We start from the raw sequence: 14,147 nt of genomic DNA, 5'->3' as shown, positions 1-14,147 counted from the left end.
CTGTGTGCCCTGAGTAGGATCCATTGTACAGCATGTCCCAAACAGTGCACCCCCTCCAAATGATAATGGATTTTGACACCTGGTGAGCTAAAATATCTATTCAGACCCTTGGCTAGAACAGAACCTGCAAAGCATCAGAGCAGCTTGTGCCAGGACACTGGTGCACGAGGTCTTGGAGTAGTGAGTTGAATGCATTCTTCTCTCAAAGAATGTGACATTTCTCAGTGTTACTACATAAAAAGAATCATCACTATGAAGCATTTCTGGATGTTTCATCTAGATTTATTGTGTTCAAAGAAGCTCAGCGATAGCAATAAAAGTAATGACAGAAATAAGACATTGAATCAGATTATGCATCTTGTATACTGAATTAGAACAATTAGAAGATTTTAAATGAGCTGCTGAAGTACTCTCTTCTTTTAAAAGATCTCCCATATCTTCGAGCTTTTCTGTGAAGGCAAAGCTTCTGTTGGAAGGTGAGGAAATCCACAGTGCAGAGAGGTTTGGAGCAGGTGGTTCGTTAGCCCACACGAGAATAGACATGACACTCCTTGGAGGGGTCACTTATCTGCATCACGTCATAGTCGCAGCTTTTCTTGTTGAAAACAATTTTACAGTTCTCTTTGTCATAACCAGTAGGAGTATGAAAGCTGTCATTGGCAAAGAGAAAGTAAATGTTAGATTTCTCAGCAAAAGTTTGAATACTTCAGTGGTTCTGTGATTATAGCTTGAACTATTGCTGAATGAGATATCTCTGAAACTATGGCTAAGACCAGCCTAGCTAACTTGAGTGCCACACAGCTACAGCTTCCAGGGCCTCACATGATGCCTTGCTGCATAGCATGTGTAGATGTACTAGTATGCTCAGCACTAGCATAGGAATTTCTAGCACAGCAATTTACAGTGTGCCATAAGCATGGTTTCAGCACGTTTTATCTCTTTTCCATTCATTTTTCATCATTGCCAGTTTGCCTAGAATATGATAGCTGTTTCCTGACATACTGAGTGTCACCTGAGCAAAGGTGATGATCATAATCAAGACCTTTCGGCCTTTTGAGAAGGTAGGATAAGAGGAAAGGAGGATGTTGGAGATAGATACTTCAGAGCAGAGCTAGATGATCTTAAGCCCTTTAGAGGAGCTTCACTTAAGTCCTTTGTGGAATGAATTCCTTCCTACTCTTACTTTCCCTGATGAGGAAAGACTCACTGCAGTGTAAGAAGGGTTCACAAGTTGCTCAAAATTAAAGGCAAGCACCAACTGGATGTGTCTGGAAGAGCCTATGTCCACACTCAGCAGAAAGTGAGCTAAGGTAAACACAGCCAAGGATCCAAATTATCAAGAGCTATATGTGGCTTACCCTAGCTCTGTGACATGGGTGAGGAAAGGCTCTCTTGTGCCCTTAGAAACTAATTTATTCCCAGCAAATGGAAAACTGTGGTCTTCCTATGGGCAATGGTACTACCAAGAAGTTCAAACTTACAGGGAGCAGCAACGCATTGCATCTTTGCTGCAGCTGCATCTGAAGCAGTTTTCTGTCCTTGCAATCTCTCCAAAGGGGTATAGTTTTCCATCCAGGGTACAGCCTGCATAACACAGCAGCAAAACAAAACACAGTCTTTAAGCCTCCACATGAATGCTGAAAAGTTTAAAAATGATTGCAAGTTTTCTGAAAATGTTTTTCTTGGTAATAGTAAAGTAAAAGTCATTTTGTTCTCTGTGTTATTACCCAAATTGTTTTGAGAGCCTGAACTTGTTGCTGCTTCACTTATTAGAGACAGTTTCAGTGTGACAGATCCAGGCTGAAAGTGAATGACCAGACAGCCAGGTCTGCCACCTGGCACCACACTTTATTCCGAACTACTCAACTCCAGCATCAGCTTCATGTGCTGGAATAGCAATAGCAACCAAACCCAGATGAGGGGAAGGCTTTGTTTTTCCCTGCTTTTGGAAACTTGGTGCTGGACCCTCCTATTCCTGTCTTTCTGACATCTCCTCCCTCCCTTGTATCTCGAGTTCTTCCCAACAGCTCCACATAGAGCTGAGCTGTGACAAGTCTATCAAGTGAGAGGACCTTCCTTGTTCTTACCTTTGGTGGCCTCCCCAGGCTTGTGCATTTTAGAGAAGCAGTATGCATCAGCCAGTGTCACGATGATGCCCATTGCAACAAGGAAAGCCAGAAAGCTCTTCTGTAAAAGAGACACACAGAGCCCGCAGCATGAATTTAATTCTACTTTGATTATCTTTGTTTTCGAAAGCTAAGTCACTGAACTTGAAGTAAAAATTAGAAATAACCTTAGGTGTACAAGAAAATGTTGGAAAAGGGCATTTCAGATATTTTACTGCACTCGTGATCTTTTTTTCTTTAGGTGGGAATGGACAAAATGACAAATGTGTCAACTGCATTGCTCCCTGCTGAAGTCCAATCTCTAGAAATCACAAAAAGCTTCGGTAGTATTATACACTTGAAAGCCCTGTCAGACTCTTATTAGTGCTTTACTTATTGCCTTGGAGTCTGATTTAGCTATTTCTCTAGGAAATCATTGTCGCTATAGTATCCCATTGCTTTACTTTTGGGTACAGCAATTTCCCCAAATTTGACAGTGAGATCTCAGACCTAATTATATTCTAGTAAGCTTTTTTAAATAAGTGGCTGGATAGAGGAAAAAAGACACAAATTAGTATCTTGGGGTAAGATTCCAGTGTTGTATATTCTGCTTAGCAGCATGTGAGCCATCTTGTCAAACCATGCACACACAGGTCTGGACACGTCACAGTATACTCTTCCTTTTGTCTAGTGGTGGCAACAGCCAAACATCTGTAAGAGCTCTTCAGAGATGTTTGCGGAGACCTGCTGAACAACCAGGATTTTTGTGAAAGGGCCTGCGTAACTTTGTAAGGTTGGTTACACCGGGGTAGAGGGATTGGAGAAGCATGAGGGAGCACAGGATTATTTTGATGTGTTGCTCAAGCTGGATAACTGAAGACAAAAGTTTAGTAATTGCCAGAGACTGAGAAGCAGTGGAGAAAGTTATTTACATTTTGTTGATAGCACTTGAAGATTAATGTGAAAGGACTGTAAAATTAGTAGGTCTTTCCAAATTACTGTTCTGAACACCAGAAGCTGTTGCTAGCTGAATTGGTTTAAAATAGGAGTGAAAGGCCTTGGTTTTGGGCACCTCTGCGTTCTACCTTTGGTTACTTGAATCATGAACGTCAAAAGACAGTGAAAGGTCCCGAACCCTAGGCACATGCTGAGCCAAGGGGAATATCCCCTGTCTGTTGTGGAAAACACTTGCTATTTTAATCCTTGATCTGCTGCTTTCTTGCAGGGCTGAGGGACATTTGTAGTGTAGTGAAAGGTATGGAGAGAGTCTACGGAGTGGTCTAGGAAGGGTGTAATGCTTAATTTCCATAGTGGTTCTGTGATTTTGAGTTCTTGAGGCTTTGGGGTAGAATAGAACCAGTTGCCATGCTGAGCACCATAGCCAGAATGAGAGGAGTTAAGAAGACTAAAACTTTTAAACTGTGCTATTCTATGGTGCCTGGCCAAAGGAAAATTGTCTAAGCAACTCTTGTTCCATGAAGCTGTAGGATATAACATTGCAGCTGGTCTCTGCTGAGGCTCCATGTGCACTTGGCATGGATCTGTGGAGCTATCTGTGCTATGCAGCTATTCAGGGTCTTGTGAACTCAGAGAACTGTGGCTTTCCACAGAGGATCTCAACTTGCTTGGGATACTGCTTGCTGTATACTCGTCATCCATCTTGAGTTTGGTGGTGGCTTTCCTCCAAGCTGGTTCACGTATTTGTAACAGCACAGGCCAGTTCTAAGAGAGGTCTTACTGCTGTCAGTCATGTCTTTATAGAAAATACTAAAATCCATCTTTTGCTGTGCTGGGCTGTTTTCTGTGAATGTTTTATCCTTTGTTTGCTCCAATGTGTGTCCTAATCTTACTATTCCTAGAAACGCCAGTCAGATGACCTTGGGCATACTTCCCTCTCTAAAGACCAAAGTCCTGTACCTTCCACCGAACCAAACAGAAGGGTAAGTCTGTGGTGCCTAATTGCTGTCTGAACTGGCCTTATGCTGTAACAACCAAATGCTATGTCAGCTAAGCAACAGATAATTGGGAGTAAGGGGCCCACATGTAAGTAGGCTGAGCACTGAGGGTATTGAACAGTAAAGTAAGTACTGGCAGAAGCAGTATTCTTTATTAGAAATGGCAGAGATTGTTATTGTTACACTGACGCCAAGGGCTCTTAGTTAAACATCAGGGTTGTGTTGCTCTGCACGGTCTGTGAGCAAGGCACTTCAAGGAATCTTTTTTATTTTTACTTGTCTTCTCTCTTAAAAAGGGGGTGCCACCACCCGCCTTGCAGAACATAATCTTCCAAATTGGATTTAATGGTCTTTGAAAGTGGATGAGTTAATGTGGAATGAGATACCAGATCACTTTGTTCAACCAAGTCTTGTCTGAGTACAGACAAGCCCTCAGGAAGGCTTAGGCAGAGAAATAAGTAGATTGTAATTTCTCCCTTTATTTATGAATCTACATATATTATTACAGGAACTACTGCCTCTTCTGTAAAACTTATGCCATTCCTGAGATTCTCATAAAAGTAGTAATTGATCTCTGTACTTTTGGGGATTATGTGAGCAAAAAATTAAAGGAAAACTGGGCCACAGGGCTTTGTCTATCTGTTTAGATTACCAAACTGTTGATTCAGATTCTGCAAACACATTTGGAGGCTTAAAGATCTGAAACAGGGCAAATATTGATATATCAAAAGAGAAATGCAAGGAAAATACACTGTGTATTACACTTTTCACTGTAAAGTGACTACATTTTAAACTGTATTTCACATCTATAGGTTTTGTTTACAAAATCCTTATATTTTGTTTCACAAACAGTTCTGAGAAAAGGATTACAGAAGGTGAAAGACCAAGAGATGTATGTGTACAGTTTCTTGCAAATAATTACAAAACAAATAATAAAATGCATACTAATCTTCATGAATGTGTCTTACTTTCTTTTTATCTCCTTGCAGTTTTTAATAGAATAATCCACATTTAAAAATGTGTAACTAGGTGATACTCTTAGATATCCTCCTTTTGAAGTCTTAAAGCAAATAGTTATCTGTATCCTTCTTTTTTAAAAAAATCTAAAACATTGACTTACCATTGTGGAATGATTGACTTCCAAAAAGCTCCAAGTCTCCAGAAGAACTCTGCAAGTGCTCTATGTGGAATCTGAGAGCAAGTAGGTTTTGGTGCCTTTATGTTGATCAATTCAATTCCAGGTTAAAAAAAAAAAAAAAGTCTTACTCAACTCAAATGCAGTTATGTTGACATTTCTGAAGAAATCACTGAAATTTTGCCAGCTAGAAATGAGAAAATATTTGGTTATGCAGGCCTGGGTAAAAGGTTGAACCTGGAACTTTGTATTCTTTGGAAACATTAATATTGGAAGAAATGCCTTTCTGATGAAATACAAGTATTGATGGGTAAGCTGCAGGCAGTACTGAGTGTTGTACAATTAGGTGATTTTTAGCAGGAATGCACACTGACCATTTCTTCTGTCACTGGGCTGGAATATGCTTAGTGTAGGGAACTAGGTATTACAGAATCACAGGATGGTTGGGGTTGAAATTAATAGCTCCGAGGATCTTTTGCCAGATCTTTGCATACTCGTATTTAACGCTGTGGTGTGCACTGTAAGAGAACTGAAGGTACTTGCCCATCACCAGTATTAAAACCTCTAAATATTCAGAGCTTAGTTAAAGCTGGATCACATTACATTTATCTTTGTCCTCAACTAAAATAAGGATTTCCTCTCAAATCAAAAGCTGTTGTTTCTCCTGTGGGGCAGTTCAGGCTTTAGCTTGAATAACTGATGGACTATGTGATCACTTTTACATATGCAAAATACTTTCACAAGCAGTGATACATTTGAGACTGCTCATTCAATAACCAGCTTTCTCTTGCTCCTGCAACTTTTTTTTTTCTTTTTTCTTTTAGAATGAAATAACAGACTGTGGCTCTACCTATGTTTTGAAAGGAAATAATTGTTACAGATGCTGGAAAGCAATTTGAAACTCATTCCTGTGGGAAATTTATCACCAGGTACAGGAAATCTGGCATATCATTTTAAGACTGAATTTATTTGTCCAAAGTTTCTAAATGTAATAAAATTTGGCTAAATAATTTTGGGCTGTTTGTGTTTTGTTTGTGTCCGTTTGTGGGTTTTGTTTCGGGGTTTTTTTGAGTAAATGAAATACAGAGTTGTAAACACTTTGGAAAGACAGAATGGTGGCAAGAAAAGTTGTCATTCATTTCCTCCTATGCACTATGTATTTCTGAGTACTAACAATAATTCCAGTTTTGGATGTATTCAATCGAAAGAATTCAGTAGGAGCAAAAAAAAATTAAGTACACAGTATGACATAATTCCATGACCACCTTGGAAGAAATGTTGAAGCTGAAATCTCAGCAGGTTTGATAATCACTTAGTAAGAAATACATAATTCATGAAAAGTTCCTTAGCATTCAGTTTTAGACTATATATCTGATTATTTTGTTTTTGTTCTGAAATAATCACTATGTCTTAAATCTTTCATTTCATGAAAATCATGTTTATGTCATAAAGAAGATTAAATAAATTTCGGTTTTCATCTTTTGTTTCCTGTATACTAGGTAACAGTATTTCATCTCAAAATCTTCCTCTTCTGTGCTTATAGAGTGTCAAGTCAGATTGTAACTTCTCTCAGACAATTACAGTTGTTTTGATCTTCAGTTGAGCAGCACAGACTTCTTTTCATTCTTATAACACATTTCTGAACAGTCTCCAATTTGACACTATCTTATTTCAAATCTGACTATAGAACAGGATACCTAAAATTTTGTAAGTGCTGTGGAAATGACCCTAGATACTACAAAGGACATAATGCCTTTCCTGTATAGATATCCAAGAATCACATCTGCTGTCTTAAGTACCGTATTGTTCTATATACAAAGTGTTTGTTTTCCATCCCTAAATTCTTCCCAGGGCTGCTGTTGTTAATACAGATTTTATGTTTTACAGACTTCAAAATTCCTGTTCCTACAATATTTAAAAAATCTCTAAAGCATGGATTAAGTAAGCACAGTTTATTTCACTATCAAGACAACCTTAGTCATCATTTATCAAATTACACAGTGTTTGCAAACTCTATCAGCAATGATTTTATGTTTCACTTGATATAAGGGTTTCACACAAAGCATAAAGAAATTCTAGACGATGTGAACCAACCTGTGGCTTGCACCAGTTTTATAGCATTCCCTTCCCTTCACCTACCATGACCAGGCTTTGCTGCTCCCAGGTCATCCTGGGCTTGAAGTGAAATTTATGCCAGTCCTTTCATGGTTTTTGTTAGAGAGCTCAAAGCAAGACTCTTTTTTTGTTTGGTTGATTTTTTTTCTTTCAAAGCACTTGTTAGGCAGAACACCTTATTCTTCTGCCAATGAGTTCTTGATAAAGATGCTGGAGCCCTGTCAGCTGCGCTGCTGGTTGTCTGCTGGTGGGCTGACACTCCTCTGGATGCCTTTGAACCTCCTGCCTCAGGATGTGCAGATCTTGCTTTAAAAGATTTTTTTAATTTTCCTGAAGCCCTGGATCTAGCTATGTCTCCAGTGAGTTTCTTTTTTCATATACTTTTTTCAAGAATGTTTGTTTCCATAGCACCACACTAATTCACTTTTCACCAGTTGTCTTATAGCATGAAGAGAGACAAAACCACCTGAAAAGCCTACCTGTGAAAAGTGTATAATCCTTGTGGTCAGCTCGGGTGTTTCTTATAATTTTCAGTATTCCTATAAAGTTGGTAGCTGGGTTATGAAAACACATGTTAAAGATCTGGCTTCTCTAAATGCACGACTATGAAAAATAGGAAAACATTTTAAGACTTTGTTGGCAGAATAATTGCTAAGGATTTCATGCTGAGATCTTTCCTAGTTTCCCAGCTGAATGCTGCTAAGCATGCCTCATCTCTTTCAGCTTCTCAGGAAGGGTTTTTTCTGAAGTGTTGACACCTGGAACAATCTCTGAAAGGATTATTCTGTCCAGCTATCATGGTATTATTTTTCTAGTAGTTAGAGGTACTTTTCTAGGACCTTCTAAAAGGCAGGTTGATTTGGGGCAATGGAAGGTGATGTCATTTACTCTCGTTCTATCCCCATAATCCTGCTTCATGACCCAGGCAGTTTGCAGCTCAAGGTAATCTATTATTACCAGGTCATTTGTCAAGTGTGTTTTTAAAGCTGGAGAGAGAAGGAAAAGCCTCATTCCTATGGATTCACTTCCAGGCTATTTAAAAATCTTGTAGTTAAATTGATGTAAAACCTAGGAGACGCTCTTTTATATACATATATATATATTAAGCACAGTAAATTTGATGGTGATTTGAACCTAGCAGTAGGTTTAAATAGTAGTTTGGTAATAATAGTTTATATAAATTCCCTCTCAGCTAAATTTAAACTGCTAGGGAGATTAATTTTAAGTGTAACTATATGTTTTTCCACTGGCTTAAATATACTAATTTAAATTCATGACTGTTAAGGAACTCAGGAGTATAAACAAGAGTTTAGAAAAACATTCTTGGAGGGAAACACCATATTAGACTAGACTAGATTAGACTAGACTGCTAGACTAGATTTGTCACTGTTGTGATCAGGAGAGGCCACTTCTGTTTATCAGGATTGAGCTTAAATAGATTCAAAGACTACTGAGGAAATTTGGAAAACTCCCATTAATTTCTGCAGCCTTCGGATTAGATCTTATGGCCTGGATCATGCAAAGTACCTAAGTATATCCTTAGCTTTAACCACATGGGTAGTTCCCTTGTCTGCAGCAGAGCCACTCCTTGCTCTCAAGCATACGCCGGGTGGATGGCTTTGCCGGATCGAACTTGGAACATAAGTTCACAGTCATCCTGGCTCTGTGTTGCTTTATCAACTATGATATATCAATGATATTGGAAGTGCAATTTCTTGACCTGTTTAAAATAGTGGGAGGGTAGCACTATTTCACTAGTCCTGTTTCATGTTTCAAAGTTTTGCTGAACACTGAGGTAGAAAACCATGGGACTGTGATTCAAAAGATTTATTTTTTTTATTCTGATACTGACTCAATGCATGATTTCAGGTGGCTCCCTTAAGTGTGGCAGAGACTTCAAGTTTCAGAGCCTATTACCTGAACGTAGGGGATCACAAAACCCAGAGATAGAACCAAAAAGTCACCTGCCCCTGTTCCTTACACACTGATTACCTGAAATTAGTTTATTAGAGCAGTTATTTTTTTATTGCTTGCACAGCAACTTATTGCAGTAAGTCATTTGACTCAATACATGAAAGCAAGGTCTTTTAGATGACGTGAGTAATCATAGTCTGCTTTTTTCTGACACACAGGCTATTATTAATTATTTTAAAGGAAAGTTGATTTTGAATTCCCTGAAATGAATAAATACACTGATAGGCAAGTGGTGCATTCTGTCATTGCATTAACCAGCAATGAACCCCAAGCAGGAGGGGAAGTACCTGAGGGCACTTTAGGCTCCTGTGCTGGTCCAGGACATAGACTTATTTCTAGCTAAAGGTATTCCTTTCTACACTGTGCACCAGAGACTGATGCATCTCCAAGCCTTAACTTCACTTGTCACCCCCAAGTCCTTCAGCTGCTTGCAGATAACACAGGTGCTGCAACTGTCTCTTGGAGGCTGGAGAGTTCCAGTAATAGGAGGGCTTGGACAACTCCATCTCTCCATGTTTGTAACAAGCCATCCAACACAACCTAGGAATGAGGAAAGAAGTGGCAGGGAAAATGAAGAACAGTGCACAAACTCTATTTGGGTTCTTTCTCATGTGATATAGAAGCTTAATTCTTAACTGTAACTTTTTCTTTTGTTTGCATCCTGTTCTAAAGTTATAAAAACATATTTACTTTCCATTAACTATTGGGAAAGCTGGGTGTGGTATACTCTTCAATTTTTTACCGTATAAATATTTGTGAGCTTAACCCAGTGCTGTGTCTGTTTAAGCTTTCATTAGTACTTCCAGTGTAAGGTAACAGAAAGCAGTACTTCTGCCAAAGTCTTTACCCACCATAAGTAAATAAAAACAAAACAAAACTCAGGCTAGCTATATGTCATATCACTACACTACACTAGTTATACACATATCACTATCAAGAAGAGAGAATTATATTTGAATTTGTGTTGAATGTCATGTCAAGACTCTAAGTGTTTGTCCAATGTAAGCTGTAATTTCTTCACGGACAAATGCTAGTGGGAATTTAGTGGCCACTTCACACAGGTTTTTTTTTTAAAAAAAAAAAAAAGAAAAATCAAATCCCCCTAATAACTCTGTATGAATAAAGAATGTTTCTTGTTATCTCATAATCTCTGTGTGCATTAGAAATCATTCTGTCTTTAACAGAGTTGCATATAGTGTAGCAATGTATGGGTATAGCAAACACTATACCTCTCTTAAAGCTGGCCATGCTACTTATAGGGATATTTTCTGGACAAAGCAATCAACTGCTTGGCTGGAGAGTAGTCAAGATCCACTCCAAATGAAAATGTTTGTCTTCAGTTCTGCAGAAGTTGTGGGAGACAATTAGCTGTGATCATACATACAAATACTGGCCTCCGAATTACTTTCCAGGTTGCATCATCTTGCCTTTAACCTTCTACAGCCTTTCTGCAGCTGCTAAAACTCCTGTACAGTCCTATAGCCCTCTGGAAATTTTAGGAGGTACCACTGGAGACCAGATCCATGGGAAGGAATAGGTATCAGCTTGTGCAAGAGTGTAAATACTGCATTTCCTCCTTTGCTTTGCAATTGCTTCTTGTACAGATATTCACAGACCTTTTTTGGTGCACATAAAGAACAAACTTTGCGCTTAATACAACCTAGACTTAAACTAGTGGATTACTGGGCTCTTTGGTCTGGATAACTCCAACTGGTTGCAGCACCCCTCCCACCACTTTTCGTCCCCATTCCATGCCTCAGTTTCACAGGAAGGAAGCTTAGGGATCTAAGCCGGGAGAAAGCCATCCAGATAGCCATAGCACAGAATTGCTAAGTGTGCCAGGACCAGCCCCCACTGCTCAGTCCAAACTCTGCTAATTCCATGGTTACATTGAGGGGGCAAACTACAGACACATATTTATGTATATATCTTCAACTTGATTAGGAAATCCCAGAGCCAGCTGTAATTTCAGGCATCTCCCTGATGCCAAGTCTGTATGTAAGCAATTTTTCACACGAGAGCAAAAATTTCCACCACAACTGTCTCTGGTTTTAAGTGTTGGCTTATCAGAATCAAACAGAAGATTTATGGTCTGGCAGCAGTCCGGCGTAGTAAATTTTTAGACAGGGCTAACAAAGAGTTTCAGGATAGGCAGTGTTTTTTTCCACAGTGGAGCAACACTGCCAAAAATAGACTGAAGTAGGATGAGGAATAGACCCATAAAGGTTTGTTTCCCCTTGCACCATGTCTGCATAACTACAGCACCCCATTATGCTGTGCTAGTTCTTCTCCAGAAACCGAAAGACAGAAGAGTGCAGCAATTGCATTATGTGCTATGTTTCTCTGATCTGTTTTGTGTATATTTTCTTCAAACCCTTTGTGCCCTGTACTCTAGCTCACCTCTGCAATGCACAGGGGCCTTCCAGTAACCTGACTGCCAGACCCCACCTCAAACATCTTCACAGCAGCCTTTCAGAGTCCCACCAAAATACTGCTGGCTCATTTCATGCTGCTGCAAATGCACAAAGCTGAGCAGCTGCATGCGACTGGTGGAATTACAAGGAGCACCAGTCTGCTGTAACTTCTGTCCTCGTGGCCATGCAGGAAAGAACTTGTCCCCAAACTGATTCCAGAAGCACTTTGCCCTGCTCTGGAAGGTCCTAGGGAATCTGAGCTGCACAGACATGGATCTCATGGCCACATACAAGTAGCAAGTGATGCCATAGAGTGAAGACATGCCTGTAAGCATAAATATCAGAGCTCAGCTCTATGCAGTCTTACAAGTTCTGTTTCTTAATATGCAAATCAGTCCCTGATGATACATGTGATTTTTGATACCTTAAACTGGATATTCATTTGGAAAGTTCTGAGAGGAACAGCAAGTGATTTTTCTTGTTGCTGTTTTCTTTCTAACCTTTAAAAGGAACCTGTCTAAGTTCCTCTCTAAAAGGAATTTTAGGACTGAAATGCTTTTTGGGAGTCTGACCATAATGTTTAGGCTGGCACTTCTAGGAAACAGACTTTTATTGTGCTATCCATAGCTGCCTCTGCTCAGAGACTTGTGTATGTATGTATCACAAACAATTTCTCCTAAGGGAGCATTCAGGTTCCATGCTGCTGTCTTCTGTCTTGTTTTTTCCCCATTCTTTCTCCCTCTTTTTTTTTTTTTTAATGGAAAGTAATCTTTAAAGAACCCAGACCTGAAGCTGCCTCATAGTAAGACCCTACATTTTTCAGCACCAGTACACATAGAGCATATAGACCTCACATTTTGCAATGCACAAGGTTCTGTGCCAGTATAACTTTTCATTATCAACAAAGGGCTTGTTGAATTTTATTCCACATTTCAGTGAATATGGAAAGTAACTAAAGGCTCTTTTTTCTGGTTTTTGGAGTGTTGCTGAGGAAGGAACCATGGCAAAACATTAAAAGCCTTGGAGAATAATTTTAGATTAAACCAATCTGTGTGTTTTTTAACAATCTTGCTCAATGCATTGTTGTGAAACAAGCCTACTTTCTAGTTGTACTTTGTTAGTTTCTGCTTTATTATCAGTATATTGAAATTCTCTAAATTCTACTAGGGCTGAAGGTATGAGCCAGTTCAGTAATGCTATCTTGGTATAGAATCACAGAAAAATAGAATAAAAATATATAGGTTGATATTTTTCTTTTAGAAGTTCCTGTGTCCCTAATCCAGCAGTATCCTTCAAGTATCTGGATGTAGCCATTAAAATCAATATATGAGAACTTGGAGATCTTGGGCATTTTTTCTTATTTAAATTGAAAACCCAAGCAAGAAGCCACTCACCCAGCACCATGGCTCCTCACGAGGTCTTCTGTGGCATCTGTGTAGTCACCCGCGGGGTCGGGATTCACCCGCGGGGTCGGGGCTCCACCCGCGGGGTCGGGATTCACCCGCGGGGTCGGGGCTCCTCCCGCGGGGTCGGGATTCACCCGCGGGGTCGGGATTCACCCGCGGGGTCGGGGCTCCTCCCGCGGGGTCGGGATTCACCCGCGGGGTCGGGATTCACCCGCGGGGTCGGGGCTCCACCCGCGGGGTCGGGGCTCCACCCGCGGGGTCGGGATTCACCCGCGGGGTCGGGATTCACCCGCGGGGTCGGGGCTCCACCCGCGGGGTCGGGGCACCTCCCGCGGGGTCGGGGCTCCACCCGCGGGGTCGGGGCACCTCCCGCGGGGTCGGGGCACCTCCCGCGGGGTCGGGGCTCCGCCCGCGGGGTCGGGCTTCACCCGCGGGGTCGGGCTCCACCCGCGGGGTCGGGCTCCACCCGCGGGGTCGGGCTTCACCCGCGGGGTCGGGGCACCTCCCGCGGGGTCGGGATTCACCCGCGGGGTCGGGGCTCCTCCCGCGGGGTCGGGATTCACCCGCGGGGTCGGGGCTCCTCCCGCGGGGTCGGGGCTCCTCCCGCGGGGTCGGGGCTCCTCCCGCGGGGTCGGGATTCACCCGCGGGGTCGGGGCTCCTCCCGCGGGGTCGGGGCTCCACCCTCGACTGGGGGAACGATCCCGCCGCGCACGCGGCTGCCTGCGCTACCTCGTGCCCAGCCCGTGCGCGCGGGGCGGGGCCGGGCGGCGGGTCACGTGACGGCGCTCAGCTGACCGGCGGGCGGGCGGCGCGGCGGATGGCACCGGGGCCTGCGGTCACGGTGAGCGCCGGGGCGGGCCAGGGGCCCTGGGGCGGGCGTGGCTGCGGCACCGGCTCCTTGGCTCACTGACCTTCTCCCGCAGATGAACGGGGCCCCGCAGGACGCGGCGGAGCCAACGCCGGTGTGGGAGCGGCCCTGGTCGCTGGAGGAGATCCGTAAGGGCAGCCAGAGCTGGTCCTTGGCCTCTGACGCCGGGGTGAG

General features: G+C 42.1%; 2 protein-coding genes across 7 annotated transcripts in view; one reads left to right on the top strand and one right to left on the bottom strand.

Moving 5' to 3' along the window:
* Positions 1-271: 271 nt before the first annotated feature.
* Positions 272-14,103, bottom strand: LOC135990632 (beta-microseminoprotein-like). 3 transcript variants are annotated; one of them, XM_065638438.1, is made up of 6 exons: positions 14,017-14,030; positions 7,790-7,864; positions 5,181-5,275; positions 2,088-2,187; positions 1,482-1,584; positions 272-650 (listed from the first exon to the last, which is right to left on the bottom strand). In XM_065638438.1, exons 3-6 carry the CDS (start codon positions 5,181-5,183, stop codon positions 521-523), a joined length of 336 nt encoding a protein of 111 aa, XP_065494510.1. In that variant the 5' UTR covers positions 5,184-5,275; positions 7,790-7,864; positions 14,017-14,030; the 3' UTR covers positions 272-520. The 3 variants fall into 3 exon arrangements, with proteins under 3 accessions (XP_065494510.1, XP_065494509.1, XP_065494508.1); XM_065638437.1 differs by lacking the exon at positions 7,790-7,864 and having other exon boundaries at positions 14,017-14,103; XM_065638436.1 differs by lacking the exons at positions 7,790-7,864; positions 14,017-14,030 and adding an exon at positions 13,093-13,834.
* Positions 13,898-14,147, top strand: part of LOC135990631 (WASH complex subunit 2A-like) — a 38,651-nt gene continuing 38,401 nt past the window's right edge. For all 4 annotated transcript variants that reach the window (XM_065638433.1, XM_065638432.1, XM_065638435.1 and 1 more), the window contains exons 1-2: positions 13,898-13,946; positions 14,029-14,142. In XM_065638433.1, coding sequence (XP_065494505.1) covers positions 13,923-13,946; positions 14,029-14,142 — 138 coding nt within the window. In that variant the 5' untranslated portion in view covers positions 13,898-13,922. The remainder of the gene's footprint in view (positions 13,947-14,028; positions 14,143-14,147) is intronic.

The sequence above is a fragment of the Caloenas nicobarica genome, chromosome 7 (assembly GCF_036013445.1).
Source record: "Caloenas nicobarica isolate bCalNic1 chromosome 7, bCalNic1.hap1, whole genome shotgun sequence".
Taxonomy (NCBI): Eukaryota; Metazoa; Chordata; class Aves; order Columbiformes; family Columbidae; genus Caloenas; species Caloenas nicobarica.
The sequence above is the reverse complement of the archived record's forward strand: the minus strand, read 5'-3'. Positions and strand labels throughout refer to the sequence as shown.